Source organism: Myodes glareolus, chromosome 3, assembly GCF_982192425.1.
Source record: "Myodes glareolus chromosome 3, mMyoGla1.1, whole genome shotgun sequence".
Classification (NCBI taxonomy): Eukaryota; Metazoa; Chordata; class Mammalia; order Rodentia; family Cricetidae; genus Myodes; species Myodes glareolus.
Genome location: NC_142028.1, coordinates 9,821,181 through 9,836,572, shown reverse-complemented (window position 1 = coordinate 9,836,572; position 15,392 = coordinate 9,821,181). Strand labels below are relative to the sequence as shown.

The window sequence follows — 15,392 nt, the reverse complement described above, 5'->3', positions numbered from 1 at the left end:
CTCTCCCTGCTTCTCTGCCTGCTTTTGTGCAACCCCCGCTGGCCCGAGGATGTTAACTCTCCCTTCAGCCAGTTTTAACCGTTGAATAACTTCAGGGTTTTTGTTGTTGTTGTTTTTCTAGTCTGCATATATGAGTTTGTTTTTGGGAATTCCATTCCCTGTTGAAATTTCCATACTTAATTTCCATAAGCATACTTATGGCAGTTACTGGAAAGTTCTTGGTGCAAATTTCAGCATTTTTGCTCTTTTTGCTGAGTCATTTCTCCTACTGCTCGTCCTCTTGAATGTGACCTTCCTGTTTCTGCTTCTCTGGGGGTCTCATGGCATGCTGTGCACCTGCCACAGACGCTGGAGCCCACATTTTCCTTCAGGAAGGACTTACCGCCATCTCTGAGACACAGAGATAAGGGGCTGATAACAGTGGTCCAGTGAGAAGCTGTACTAGACTCACACTGGAATCCCAGTCAGCTACTCAGTATGATGCCAATTATGGGAAGGTCTTGTAGGTATAATTGGCCCCCAGCCAGCCACTGTACACAGGGTAGGAGATGCCACATCACACAGGGCTGTGGACAGGAGACGCCATCACACAGGGCTGTGGACAGGAGACGCCAGCCCTCTGCTGCTATGAAACTCCTGCCCAGTCTCTAGTTCGCCCATCACCCCCACCCTGTGTAGGACATGGCGATGGAAATAACTGGGATACAGGTGTGTTCCCTGGACCTTATAGTCTGTATACATCCATGAATCTGAACCTTCCCTCAGGTCTTCACACAGCAGACTCCCTCTGCCTGTGCCCAGTGTGAGCTTGCTCACCTGTCCTTTCACACCATAAAGTGTCTTCCGGGAGAAGGGTTTGTCCTGCCCCATCACGTTGAGTCCCCTGGACTTTTAGCTGCCTGTCCACATTTCTGTTGCAAGGCCCCTAAAGGGAAGAGCTCCCTCGTCTGCATCTCCAGGAGCTTGTAAACTGTTGCCACTGGCTATTCAAATATATTTGCCAGATTTTCCTAACTTCATCAGACACCAGTCGGATGGTCCAGAACATGGTTAGGGAACGAAGTGGGTAAAGGTTAGTCACTGGAGCCTTCTCATGCTGAGGTGACAGCCCAAAGTAAAGAATTCTGAAGTGACAGCAACATGTACACATGCACATATTTATATACCCCCAAATATACACGTACATGCATGTATCCCCAAACAGATCTTCATATGCAGAATCTGGGGAAATGCAATGAGGTGGAAAGGATACCTCCATATTGCTAACAAAGCTCCACTGTTCCCCCACTGTACTGATTCATGTTGACACTGCTGGGCTTTCATTATCTATATTATCATTATTTATTTTTGTGTTTCCTATGTTTTAAACATCAAATAAAAACATTTACAAATTTCCACTGGTATAAATAAAGCTTTGATATAGGCTAGGAGTATATGTCAGTTGGCAAAGTATTGGCCTAGCATGCACGAGGCCCTGAGTTCAGATCAGCATTGCATAATACTGGGCATGTTGGCACATGGCTTGTCATGTACTTAGGAAGTACAACCAGGAGCATCAGAAGTTTAAGTTCATAACCGGCTGAGTATTTGAGACCAGTCTGGATTACAGCCAGTGACTGAATGGGAAAGTCCTTAGGTTTCCATGATCGCTCTATGAGAATACTTTCTGACCATGTTGGATGAATGCACACACACTGTATTTCTGCAGCTGGAAATACCGAGGAATGGACTAAAGAGGTCAAGTATGGAATGATATTTTATGACAAAAAATTTGGGAGCTGTTTGAAGGATGCCTGCATGCCCCCCACACACCACAGTACTTTTGTAAATACCTTCAACCTGAATTGCTCTGAATTCTTTCATGGCATACTTTTTCTGATATTAACTATTTACAAGTAGGTACAAATTATTAGGGATGTTAGCAATTGTTGCTTTAGAAGTAGCACCTTTTGTTTATGTAGATAGAGATGTATGCATTTTGAGGGGATTTTTATTTGTACTTTTACTGAGTGAACAGTGTCTGTTCTAAGTAATGTAGACTACTGCAGCTTTTGCTTTTAGTTCGTGAAGTGACTGAGCCCCTGAACTTGAATCCAGCCAAACGGCCTCGTCGACAAGACTGGGATGGAGAACTGTATGAGAACGGCTCATTTTATTTTGCTAAAAGACATTTGATAGAGATGGGTTACTTACAGGTTTGTATATCCATTTTATTCAACTCCTCAACCTTCTGTGTTGTGCTTGGAGTTCTGAAGAGAAGCAGCTGTGCCATCTCTAGAGGAAAGGTGGGGTTGTTATCTGACCACGGGTCCTGCAGCTTTACCCCAAAGGTTGTCTTCAGAATTCACAGTAAATATCTGTGGTGTCTGTTCAGTTGAATATTGAGATAAAATGGGGTAAGGGCTGAGAGCTGACAGTGTCTGCTGTTCGCATTAAGCCACTCAGTTGTTTGTGGTCCACATTAGGTTACAATTAGATTGTGGCTGTGTGGTTTAATAATTTCTACTCCTTTAAAACAGAAAACAACCAATTCAGTGGTTCTGAGTGTGCATTGACCTGGCTTTCTGGAAGGCCAAATTCTGTCTCATTCTGTGTCACCTTGACTGCTGTCCCATGGGCGTGCTCACTGTTTTTGTTTTGAAATGAGAGGACTGGCGTCTCTCATTCTTAGAGCCTGTGTGACTGCATCACACACCAGAAAATTGGTTCATTTTCATTATAGCTGCCAAGCACTCTTACCATGTGTGGGCTGTGGACAGCACTCTGGTTACCTCCAGCAGTCTGTACAGCTGCTGAGAAACGTGGTCATGCTACTACAGAGCTGACAGCTGTGGCTCTGAAAATAAAATAATGAGGAGCTGACCCGTGTAAGGAGCACTGGCTGCTCTTCCAGAGGAGCAAGGTTCAATACCCAGCACCCACATGGCAGCCCATAGCCATTTGTAACTCCTAGCAGATTCAACACCTTCTCCTGGCCTCCTTGGGCACTGTATGCATGTGGTACACAGACATAAATACAAACAAAACATTCTATATACATAAAATAAATAAACTGTTATAAATGAAGTAATTCAAGACAGAAACAGTACTGTTGAGATTTAGGCCCTTATTTTACTAAAAATAGAAACAAGGGTAGCAGAGGCCAGGGGAAAGGAATGGGACAGGAAAATGACTTGGCTGCTCATTGATACAGCATCAGAGGAACGGTCATGCTCTTGCCCTGTACCCAGACACTACCTCAGCCTTGCCGTGCGCTGTGCACCCCGGGACCTTAGGCAGTCTGTGCAGCGCTGGTTGCAGGTGTTCACCCCAAGCCTGGCCTGGGACCAAAGACCTGAAATCTGCACGCTGCTATCAGATGAGAGCGAGATTTGTGGACTCCTCAGAGAGCTCTTGAGTGCTGGAGGGAGGGTCTCTGCCATCTCAGTTAAGGCAGGTCTATTTAAAGGGGACAGGGAACGGGCATGGTAGACAAAATCTGAAAAATTATGTGTGTGGTTTGAACTTTGTTTTCAGAATAATCACCACGGGTGTGTTGCTGATTTACTGGGTTATCTGTTTATTCAATAATGAACCCAATAATGTAAGCTGCGTATACATAAGTGAATCTCAGGACACTCATGGCATCTCCATTGTCTTTAGGGTGGAAAAATGGCATATTATGAAATGCGAGCTGAACATAGTGTGGACATAGACGTGGACATTGATTGGCCGATTGCAGAGCAAAGAGTTTTGAGGTAAGAGAAGAAAAAGAGCCTGTGGTAGCCGTGGGCCAGAGCACATAGCTGTTTTCAGCATGCTTAACCAGCCTTGAAGACATTGATTTGAGATAGTATTTGGATTCAGTTTCCTCGAATGGGGAAGCAGGCATATAAACCACACCTGTAATGACTGACGTTGTAAGCTGGGAGGTACGCAGTTTGGCTAGGCAGTGAGTTCTCTCACTGTCCATGAAGTACACAGTGAAGTGAATTTGAAGAGTGATGTCTGAGTGACCAGGGCGCTGCTGTCACTGCCTTGGCCAGTGTGAGGGGTGCGCATTTGTACTCAGAAATTCTGTCTTGGTTTCTTTTAGGTTTGGCTATTTTGGAAAAGAGAAACTGAAGGAGATAAAACTTTTGGTTTGCAATATTGATGGATGTCTCACCAATGGCCACATTTACGTATCAGGAGACCAAAAAGAAATAATATCTTATGATGTAAAAGACGCTATTGGCATAAGTTTATTAAAGAAGAGTGGCATTGAGGTATGCGATCCCTGGATGTAGCAGTATGTACTCGATGTGATTCAAGGTCAAAAACATCCCGGTAATTAAGAGATTTAAGGTTTTGCTAATTACATAAAGTTTTCGAAATACTGCTTGATATATGCTTAAAGAACTCTTGACACTGGAAAGATGAAATTGGGGTTTTCCTGTTCCTTAATATCTATTTAATCATACTTTAAACACACCTCTTCACTTCCTTAGAACCTTGGAACAAGATTGATCTCCTTAATTCACATTGACAACTAGAAAGGGCAAACACTGTAGACTTCCTAACTCTGGCCTGTGCATATGAATGTAATTGTTCATGCAGAGTAATTTAATGTATAGGTAGATTTCTTAAAATAAAGGTTAAACCAGGCCTGCTGACACGGACCTGACACCCAGCTTCTAGGAAGCAGAGGAGACAAAAAGATCATGAGTTCAGGAGCTTACTGTGTAATTCAGCAAGACCTTGTCTCAGGATAAAACATGAAGAGGGCCCTGAAGATGTGACTCAGTGATAAAACACTTGCCTCGCATGCTTGCACGATACCTTGGATTTAATCCACCATTCAGGAGGGAGAAAGTTAAATAATTACAGTTCACTAGAAACCTTCGCTGTATGATGCCCTACAGCATGAGGTGGACGTTCCTTCTGAGCGGCGGACTTTCAGGGAGAGGCTGTGTGTCACCTTAGTGGACTTTAGAAGTCAAGCATGCTTTGTTTTGCTGTGGATTTTCCTAACTGGCCCTTCAGAATGTCAGAGGCCCACTCATTTGTGACTTGAGTCTTCTCAGCTTGATTTCTTACGCAGCCTATCTGATTTCCTCCCGTCTAACAGCCCCCTCTTCCTTTCCAGGTGAGACTCATCTCAGAAAGGGCCTGCTCCAAGCAGACACTCTCCGCCTTAAAGTTGGACTGCAAAATGGAAGTCAGTGTGTCAGACAAGTTGGCCATCGTGGATGAGTGGAGGAAAGAGATGGGCCTGTGCTGGAAAGAAGTGGCCTATCTCGGTGGGTCATTTGCGGATCTGCTTATCCTGTCAACATAACCAGACAGAAAAGTCCCCAAATGACTGTAGGGAAATAGATGTCTACTAAGCTGCAGAGCTGAGTATTGGAAAAGTCTGGGCCAGTGGGTAATGGCAATCACTGCCAAATCAGGTGACCAGAGTTCAATCCCCAGGATACCCATGGTGGAAGGAGAAACTGACCTTTGAAAAATGACCTACCCTTTTTGGCAGGGTTAGGGCCAGCACATGCTCCCCCCCACACACACACACAAATAAGTAAATAAATAAATGGATATTCTGAAGGCTGCCTTGACAGTGTGGGTCAGAATAGTCTAGTGGGTGTTTCCAGCACACACCGTGAAGTCTTGCTGTACTTCATCAGTAACCTGGAGGTGTTGGGAGGACACAATGCCTTAGGGCTGCTACAGAGATTCATGCAACTGAAGCAAAGCACCTGGAGTTTATAGTACACCAGAACAATTTTTACTATTTGATTTTTACAAGTTCCAGTTCTAAGACAGAAATTGGGGCAATGTGCCAATGATGGGGAGAAAAGGAATCCACCCAAATTGCCGAAGAATGCAGCGCCTGCACACAGTGGATGCTAAACATTAAGAGCTGTGCTGACATCTGTGTTTATCGGCATGTTCAGATATGTCTGAGACTTTTCATGTTACTATTAAGCAGATGTGCATAGTAGGTCCCTACAGTGCAGGCAGGGAACTAGTTGCTAGAACCATAAACATTGTGTGTACAGAGCTGGCAGCCCCATGATGTCAGCATTGTAAGTATCAAGACAGACTAGTTGCTATGGTGTACACTAACTACAGATCATGCATGAAGTACATACGGGCAGACCACATCAGCCTCACGGTTGCCTGAGCCTATGGTCTTGAGATGCTGGAATAGCTTTGGAACCAAATATAGAGAAAAAAAATGCAATTTGTTGTAGAAAGCACCAGCCATGCAGTACATCGGATCCCTGCTGTGCCCATTCTCCATGGGGCCTCAAGGGAGCTCTCATATGACTGACTGCATATTCATAATCAACAAACTAAACAAACATTAGAAAAAGACCCAAAGATAAACAGAAGGATTCACATTGTGTAGGAAATGTGTCATCTGTATAGGCAGAGGCCTAGAGTCAGAGTCCAGAAGATGTTGACAAAGGAGCAATGATAATGATGCTGGGTGGTGGCATTTGTTTGCATTTAAGAAAACTTCCTATCGTGGATATGTATGGCTTATACAAAACAACAGCAACCCTTAGAATACTTCCTGAATCTTAACCCAGAATGTGAGCAGTGTTTGGAATGGGCTCATAGAAACACATGCCAGGGCTAGAGAGATGGCTCAGTGGTTAGGAGTGCAGGCTTCTCTCTGAGGACCCAGGTTTAGTTCTCAATGCTAACTCCAGTTCCAGAGGATCCAGTGCCCTCTTTGGGCCACCGCAGGACCTGCGTGAATGTGGTGTTCAGACATACATGCTGGCAAAACACTGCTACACATAAAATAAAAATAATCTTGTTAGATTTCTTGATAGTATTTGTGCTGTTCCAGGCATGTTGGAGTGTGCCTGTGACCTCAGCATGGGACGGCAGCAGGACTGCAGGCTCAAGCTTACATCTCAACAACTCTCATAACAAAAATGTAATTTCTGATAGTTATAATACACAGTAGGTAAAGGGTATATATACTCCACTCTCCCTCCATAGCTGGTAAGAACTGGTTCTGAATTGCCAAGGAAAGCCCTGTTCTCACTTGTACTTACAGGTGTTGTTTTGTTCTGTTGGATTCTTGGTGTCCCTGTCACCTATGGGTTGTTGTTTGCATCATTTAGCTAGAACATTCTGTGTCTCTTTCGTACTTGAATGATGTTCATCTTGCTTGCAGGCAATGAAGTGTCTGATGAAGAATGCCTGAAGAGAGCGGGTCTCAGCGCCGTTCCTGCTGACGCCTGCTCCGGGGCCCAGAAGGCTGTGGGGTACATATGCAAATGCAGCGGTGGCCGGGGAGCCATCCGGGAGTTCGCCGAGCACATTTTCCTCCTGATAGAGAAGGTTAATAACTCATGCCAAAAGTAGAGATTGGTGTCGTGTGGGGAAGCAGGGATGCAGGCTCCTTCAGCCACTTTGCTTTGGCTTTGATCACATCCCACGGTGTAATTCGCAGACGCGTGATCTGATGTGTGAGATACCTGACTCTTTTCAAAGACTTTTCTCAAATCATTGTTCCAGGACCCACAAGATAATTATGTCTGCTTTCCTCTGGTGCAAGGTGATTACTGAGGGATTGATCTAGTGTTCCGCAGACTCTTAGAAAATGCAAGTCAGACAGCATAAACAATCAACTTTGTGTTGTACCCTGTCAAACTGTGTTTGTGTGGTTTTAATGATGCTGAGGTTTTATTTATTTTAAGGAAGTGTGTCTGGAAATTCACACCCCATGTTAATTAATAAAGTTCACAAATTCAATGAAGTTTTTGTTCATAGAAGACACTTCTTAGGCATTTCCTTTAAGCACGAGCTGTGCAAGCTCAGAAGCAAGTGATTCATAGGGACCATACTTTGTGTATCCATGCACAGAGAACACACACACATAAATGCAGACATATAAATACCTTCATGTCTTTTTGCCTATCATGTATTGATTTAGAGAAATCAGAATGAACCATTGGCAGCCATGGCTGAAGTAATGCTACCTTCATATACTAAACTCAGCTTTCACTGTGCCCCTGTGGCCAACCCAGATTGTCCCCACTGAATTCCAAGAACGAGGTATAAATGTAGACACTTAATAAATAGGAAATGTTGCTTATGGAACATTTGCAACTCTTGCCTCCATTAAAAGAAACTCCTATTAATACTGACTAGAAGTAGGTCCTTCATGCCCACTGCATGTCGGCAGCAGTTCTGAGTCTGTCCCTAGAAGGCAGGCATGAGTTGGAGGAAGAACCAGGCATCTTCATCATCATTTCCTTGCCCTTGACTTGCCTTTGCTCTTGACTTCCTAGCCTGTGTTGTGGGTCCTGGTTCAGTCACAGGCTGTTCCTGCAGTAAGCCAGAGCCTTGGACTGTATCTATGAAGTCGCTGACCCCCTGCCAGGTGACAGTCATGGTGTAGTAGCACATGCCAAGCTCTCCAGCCCCCGGGAGTTCAGTGCCGTAGTGAAACCTTGACTCAAACAAGGTGAGTCAAGATAGCATGCCTCAGTTTCTCCTCTGTGCCTGTTCAGGCAGCAAGTTTGGAGTCTGATGGTGCCTGGTCCACACCCTTCAGTTTTTTCTAGGTCCCTTGTTCGAGTGTTTGATGTTATCTTTTGCAGAATCTTCTAGGTACTCTGTGCTAACCACAGAAAAAACCACTTCAGTTCAAACCCTGGCCACGACAGTTTCCGAATAGTCAAAGCTTTGTGTTATTTTCAACAGTGCCCTTTAGTCTGTTGTCACGTTCAGTCCGTGTCAGCATGAGCTGCTCATTCCTCAGACACACCCTCCCTCAGGAGCTAGTTAGTGTGTGAGAAAATAAAGTACACTAGGATCCTTGTTCCAAACTCCGTATGAGGTGAGAGTGCAGCTTCACTATAGAAACTGGTACTTAGGTTTCCACTGCCTGAAGATGCAGTGTGCTCATCTGCGCAGGCAAGAGCTTGCTCCACCTCTCCCAACAGGCAAATCTCATACAACGGAAGTAAGACTCCTGGAGCTTGTCTGGACAGGACAACCCAGAGTCACCCTGAGATCCTCAAAGGCGAAGTGTGGACTAGAGTGTGATCTGGGGGTGCTCACAGCAAGGGTGCCAGCGGGCTCTTACAGACCTGGGGTCTAAGCAAGAGAATCTCCATGCCCGAGGGCAGAGCAGTAAGATAGGCCACTGGGACCCCTGACTTTCTCCTCCCTAATGAGACTACTCCAAGGTGAAGACCCTCTCCCCTCAGGTCAGGAGAATCTAGCAAACAGCAAAGAAGACATGAAGGAAGCAGACTGACTGGGAACACCATGGGGGACAACCAGAACTTTGGGAAGAAGCCCTAGAGGAGGAACAGGGACCAGCTTTAAGAGTGACCACTTCAGAATGCCCCCAGATTCCACTCCTTTTTTTCTGGTTAAATTTAGTGTGCAGTGTTTTATTTATTTGAAAATTTAAAAAAATAAACATAAATTTTTTGATTCCTCTCTCATACATTATATCCCAACCACAGTTTCTCCTCCCTATACTCTTCCTAATCCCCTCTCGCCTCCCTTCTCCCTTAGATCCACTGCTCCCTTTCCCTTTAAAAGAAAAGAAAAAAAAAACAGATGATATCCTCAGGGATATCAACTGAACATAGCATAATAGTTACAATAAGACTAGGCACAAACCCTTATATCAAGGTTGGACAGACAACCGAACAAGAATCTACGAGAGTGACCCTATCAGAGACTCCTAGTGATGGGGGGGATATAGAGCCTGAACCAGCCATCTTCTATAACCACGGAAAGGTTATAGAAGAAGTGAGACTGGGACACCAACTGGGCCGGAAAATTTTCAACCTACAATCTGTCCAACCTGCTAAATGTACTGAGGTAATGGTGACATAGAACTTGTAGGAGTGGCCACCAGAGGGAACCCGCTCCTGACATTGCCTGGATGGCCAGGAACCAGCTTCCACTTTATACCTCATGCAATCACCAAGTCTCTAGTAAAGGAAGTGAATTGACAGACCCCTCCACCCCACACACAAAATAACTTGCAAAACATAGGCTTTCACTTGGGAAAGACAAGAAAATTCCCAAGCCACAGGCAAAGACCTGGACAAATTTGATTTCCCTGGTATTTATAGCTATAGTAAAGATATTACCCGCCTCTCAGAAAGATTGACACAAACCTTTCTACTAAAAACAGATTAGTCACAGTCCCTAAAACCCCATTTTCCACATCAAAATAAGTCTTAGCAAAAGGCAGAAAAAGGATGCCGGGCAGTGGTGGTGCATATCTTTAATCCCAGCACTAGGGAGACAGAAGCAGGCAGATCTCTAAATTCAAGGACAGCCTGGTCTACAAGAACTAGTTCCAGGACAGGCTCCAAAGCTACAGAGAAACCTTGTCTCGAAGAAAATAAACACAAAAAGTCAAGAAATGGCTAAATTTAAAGAGACAAAACATGCATGGAGCCCACACTCAGGTATGGCATGAGTGTTTATATTACTAGACAGGCAATTTAGAAGGGCTGCAGTCTGATGCCAGCAGATGATGGGAAAGTCCAGATGAGTAACGTCAATCAAGAGATAGAAACCACAGGATGGCATAGACGGCCATGGTGCCTGATGTCTGGAATCGAAGCTCTAGACTAGCCTGGGCTGCATTAGTGAGGCTCAACCCACTACCACCACCCAAGAATTAATCAAAAGGAAATACTAGAATTCAGAGACACAGTGACAAAAAAGTCTATTGAGAACAAATCAAAAAAAGTATAACAAAGATAGGAATCAAAACAAAACAGACAAGACAAAAGAAATGTGTGAAGCAATGGTGGCTGAAAGCCTCCCCAGATTGACAGAAAGTCTTGAAGCAATCCACAGGCAGCTGGGAGAGCAACACAGAAGGGTGAAGGTGATTGCAGGTTGGCTTTACGGAAGCGAGAACATTGGTGTATAATGTTTGAAATGTTAAAAGAAAATGACTGCCAACCTCAGTTTCTATGTCCAGTGGAATTTTCCTTTGAGAGTAAGACAAAGCATGCTTATGGGGCTGGAGAGGTAGCTCAGGGGTTGGGAGCACTGACTGCCCTTCCAGAGGTTCAATTCCCAGCATCCATATGGACGCTGTAACTCCCACCATCTGATAACCTCACACAGACCTATATGTTGGCAAAACACCAATGTGCATAAAAAAACAAAACAACACAAAGGTGCTAAGACAAAAAAAAAGGGGGGTAAGGAGGAAGAGGTTTTGAGAGAAGAAAATCTAAGAGTTAGAGATTCAAATCTATGAGAAGAACAATAGACAAAAGTAAGTGAAGGCAAGACTGATTTGTCCTTAAAATGATGGCTCTAAAGCGATAGTTGTATAATGTATAGTATGACCACAGCGTATAGAGAAGTGAAGCGACTGACTCAGAGATGGAAAGGGTAGAGTGGGCACGCACTCTTAGAAAAGGTGTATTTAGATTATATTTAGATGTACATCTTAAACCTTGGGACAGCCACTGAAAAATAGTTGCTTTCAAAGTATGTGTGTACAGAAGCTGAAGTGATAACCGGATGTTCTGTTGTCCAGCAGATCCCAGTGTATGTCCAATGCCCACGCTGGGTGGATCACTGGCTCACTGGGAGGCTTGAAGTCCAGCTCAGGAGATCTGACACCCTCTTTTGATCTCACAGGCACCTGCACACATGTGGGCACACACATATGCTGATACAGATACATGGAATACTTTAAAATGTAAAAATAAATACATATGAAGGCTATACCAAGTGGAGAACGCTTGGTGGGATTTCGTCTTACTTCCTGTGTTGTTGAATCCCAGGCCCTGTCTGGTTCCTAGCAGGGTTCTCTTCGCCCTGCCTACCCTCTACACTGGTGGTAGCTAAGCACCAGTCCTGCCCCCACTTCCTGCCTACCTTAAAGCCCCCTCGCAGCAGCTGGTGGCTCTGTATTCAGTATGTGCTTTTAAATGGCAAATATCAGGAGAGGAAGCTTATAGGTTTAGCTTTCATCCTCTTGTTCCAATCTAGTGCTTGCTGGTAGTCACCTTTCAGTCTGAAGGACTTGTGCCTCTGCTGGAAGTGACTTCATGCACTCAAGGCGGTCAACGTTTTGTATACGTTCATGACACTACAGCTATCTAGTGCTGTTGCCTGTTTATGCAGACCATAAAAATTACCACTGTGTATCTTAGCTTCTTTTAATCCACACAGTTCTATAAAGGAAGTACTTTTCTTCCTCTAGTTTATAGACGTGGAAATTGAGCAATAGACAGCAATGACTACCAAAGACTGGACACTAGGTGGCAGCTCTAGAACGTTCCAGGGCAGCAGATGGGAGCCCAGGCTTCCTCAGAGTCCCTCAATCACCTGCCAAAGCTCTTAAACAATCTTTCATCCTAATAATTGTGCAAATGTATTTGCCAGCCCTATCCTGGAGTGTCAGGTGTAGAACCCGGGGCCTAGGTCTAGGAGTCTGCACGTTAGGAAGTCTACAAGGTAACCTGTGCACATTGAAGTGCAAGAACTCTTTAGTTAGAGGGGTTGGTGCCTGAAAGCTCAACAGGTTAGGACCCAGACTCAGAGACCTTCCAGCGCCTCCACTGATACCCTGCCCTGTCCTCATTCTTCCTGTCTTTAGAGAGCCTGTCCCCCAGGAAGGTAATGAAAGGGGCCGACTTTCCCAAACCTCAACTGCTCGCTTTACAGGAAACCATGCCAACACTCAAGTTCCCTTTCTTCGAATTGTGCATCTCACATTTGTTATAGTCAAAACCTATGTTCAGGCAAAGCTCTGCAAAGTGAAACAGGATAGAGACCAATAGCTTCCTTGGGCCCACCAAGTCTTGTCTTCCCTGGCGGAACAGACATCAGTGGAGGCCCAACTAGCTCACTTCCCAGGTACCATCCTGCCATAATTATCCCTCTACTTGATTGGCACCTTGGAGGGAGTGCTGTGACAAGGCCTGTCACCCTGGCCTTGTCCCCCTCTGGCCTCAGTTTTATTTGCATTCAGTGAAAGGCTCCTGGGGTCCCCACGGGTCTTAGGAGTGTCGGGGGAAACAGCATTTTAACTTAGGGGCTAATGAAGGCTCACAGCACAGGAGCTGAACACGCCGATCCTAGTGAAGGTCAACTGTATCCAGAACAAAGAAAGAAAAAAACACGCGGTATTAATAGCAATAGTGCCATTTGCATAATTGCCTACTGATTGAAACATTTCTGTCGGGGTGAATAAAATATCACTTTTCAGTCCTGCCAGTGCTACCTAACAAGGTCTAGTTGACCACCTTCATTTATTTTAATTATAATCCCACTTGGGCCAATTACTCAGAAATATACGTCCTCTCCCCGAAGCCTATCTAGTCATTAGAGGGTATTGTCCCACAGCCTGGCTGAATGTCGCCTCAGCTGTCAGTGACACAGGCAATCTAAATAGTGGAGGATGTCTAAAGACCACTATCGGCTTTTCTCTATGGCAACAAATCTTATGTAAATTAATATAAACCACTGAAATAAATGAGAAATCGATACGTGTGTATGTATGTGTGTGTACATATTTATTGTATTCATGGTGGAAGCAGGATTTGATCCTATTACTATTTACAACTGAGAATCTCTTCTTTACCCCAGAGATAATGGTCATAACAATCAGATAATCACTAAAGATTAGTAAGCCCTCCTGGCTCTATGCTACTGACACTGAAAACTTAAAATTACTCAATGAAATTATTATAAAGAGACTGGAAGGGGGAACCTAAAAACCTGCTGGCATCTACTTGCCCGAATCTCTTTTGCTGTGTTTTGGGATGACAAACCTCGTACTTTGGAAGAGGAATAATTCAGACTGTCTTTATCTAAGTGGAGCACAGCACTTGGCTCTAATTAGTCTCCTAATTGGCTGCTTGTGGGGCTCACCAGATTGATGGCTCATTGCCTCCTGTATCCTGTAGCTTTTCATCCAGAGAAGCCATGGAGCTGCTTCCATGGCCTGCTCTGGTTCCTGAGAAAGCTCCTTCTGGGTCTGGACCTGTGCATAGAGAGCTGAGTGAGTTAACCCTTTCACGAAAACTAAAGTCAAAGTCAAGGGTGTGGAAATGATCTAAACACGGCTTTATTCCCCTTTGATGCTGATTTTCAGTTAGTTGATTTTCATTGGTATTTCCTAAATGTGTGAAGAATGTTTCTACTTGATAGACTCACATAGTACAAGAGGAAAATGCCAGAAACACACAAGGTTAAGGAGGCTGGAGAGAGACCTCAGTCAGGAAAATGTTTGCCATACAAGCATGGCAGCCTGAATTCTGATACCTAACACCCATAAGAATCCAGATGCAGTGGTGTGTTGCTTGAAATGCCCATACTGAGGAGACAGAGACGGGAGGGAGCCTGGTCCCTGGGGCTCTCTGTACAGCCTATTCTAGCCTGGAGGTCACTGAACAGTTGGGCTAGCCCAGGACTCACTGGCCAGCCAGTCTAGCCTGAGGTTCACTGCACAGCTAGTCTAACCTAATTGCCAAGTCACAAATACAGCAAGAGAATCTCATCTCAAAAACAAGGAGAGTAATTGACGGAGATACCTAATATTGACCTCTGGCCTACACACACATACACACACACTCACACCTGTACATATACATGAATATGTCACACAAAGAAATTTAAGAATTCATATCATATGAATGCCATGGAACTTTTTGAGTGTTTTGATAGAGGAACTCAGAGAGCCCAGGCTGGCCTTGAACACACTCTGTAGGTAAGTTTGGTCTTGAATTCAATACAAAATTTAGTCTGGCCTCAGCCTCCTATATGGTGGGATTATAAGCACACAGAACCATGCCCAGCTCATATTCTTGTAACATAGTTGAATATAAAGAATACACTAGCAAACATTGAAGAGCAAGCATGCTCAGTGTACCCTGACTACTATGGCTTGGAAAGGGGAAGAAAGGTAAAGAATTACATGTGTGATTCTCTACCCAACCAACTTATGCATTCACGGGTATAGGCCCAGCGAACTGAAGCAGTGAGCAGATGGGGATGTGTTCCTTCACTATTGAAAGCTTCCTCCCTGCATTCCCACAAGCTGTCTGCACACTTACAGTAACACCGGGAAGAAATGGCTGATCCGGTGGGATGGAACGTAAATTTAGCAATGGAAGGAAATGCATGATGAGGTTTAAATGCAGACATGGAGTATTCAGCAAATATGAAAATAGGATTCGTGTGGATCTCTAGATCAGACGTGAGTTTTCTACATTAAAAACTGGAGCTTGTCTGGGAACTCAGATCACAGCCCGTGGTTGCTGCGCATCTACTGTGCTGGGCTGGGCCTGGTGAGCAGACACCATGAAAGGACAGGGCTCTTAACGAGCAAGGGCAAGAGACAGATATTCAGGCTTATAGTACTAAGCCAGAATGGCTGAGAGCAGGAAAAGAAAGAAAAG

General features: G+C 44.5%; 1 protein-coding gene across 1 annotated transcript in view; it reads left to right on the top strand.

The window, feature by feature from the left end:
- Cmas (cytidine monophosphate N-acetylneuraminic acid synthetase) overlaps positions 1-7,738 on the top strand; it is a 28,101-nt gene extending 20,363 nt beyond the window's left edge. The window contains exons 4-8 of the mRNA XM_085687314.2: positions 2,062-2,195; positions 3,643-3,737; positions 4,076-4,247; positions 5,108-5,261; positions 7,154-7,738. Of these exons, the coding sequence (XP_085543440.1) occupies positions 2,062-2,195; positions 3,643-3,737; positions 4,076-4,247; positions 5,108-5,261; positions 7,154-7,344 (746 nt within the window). The 3' untranslated portion in view covers positions 7,345-7,738. The remainder of the gene's footprint in view (positions 1-2,061; positions 2,196-3,642; positions 3,738-4,075; positions 4,248-5,107; positions 5,262-7,153) is intronic.
- Positions 7,739-15,392: the final 7,654 nt, after the last annotated feature.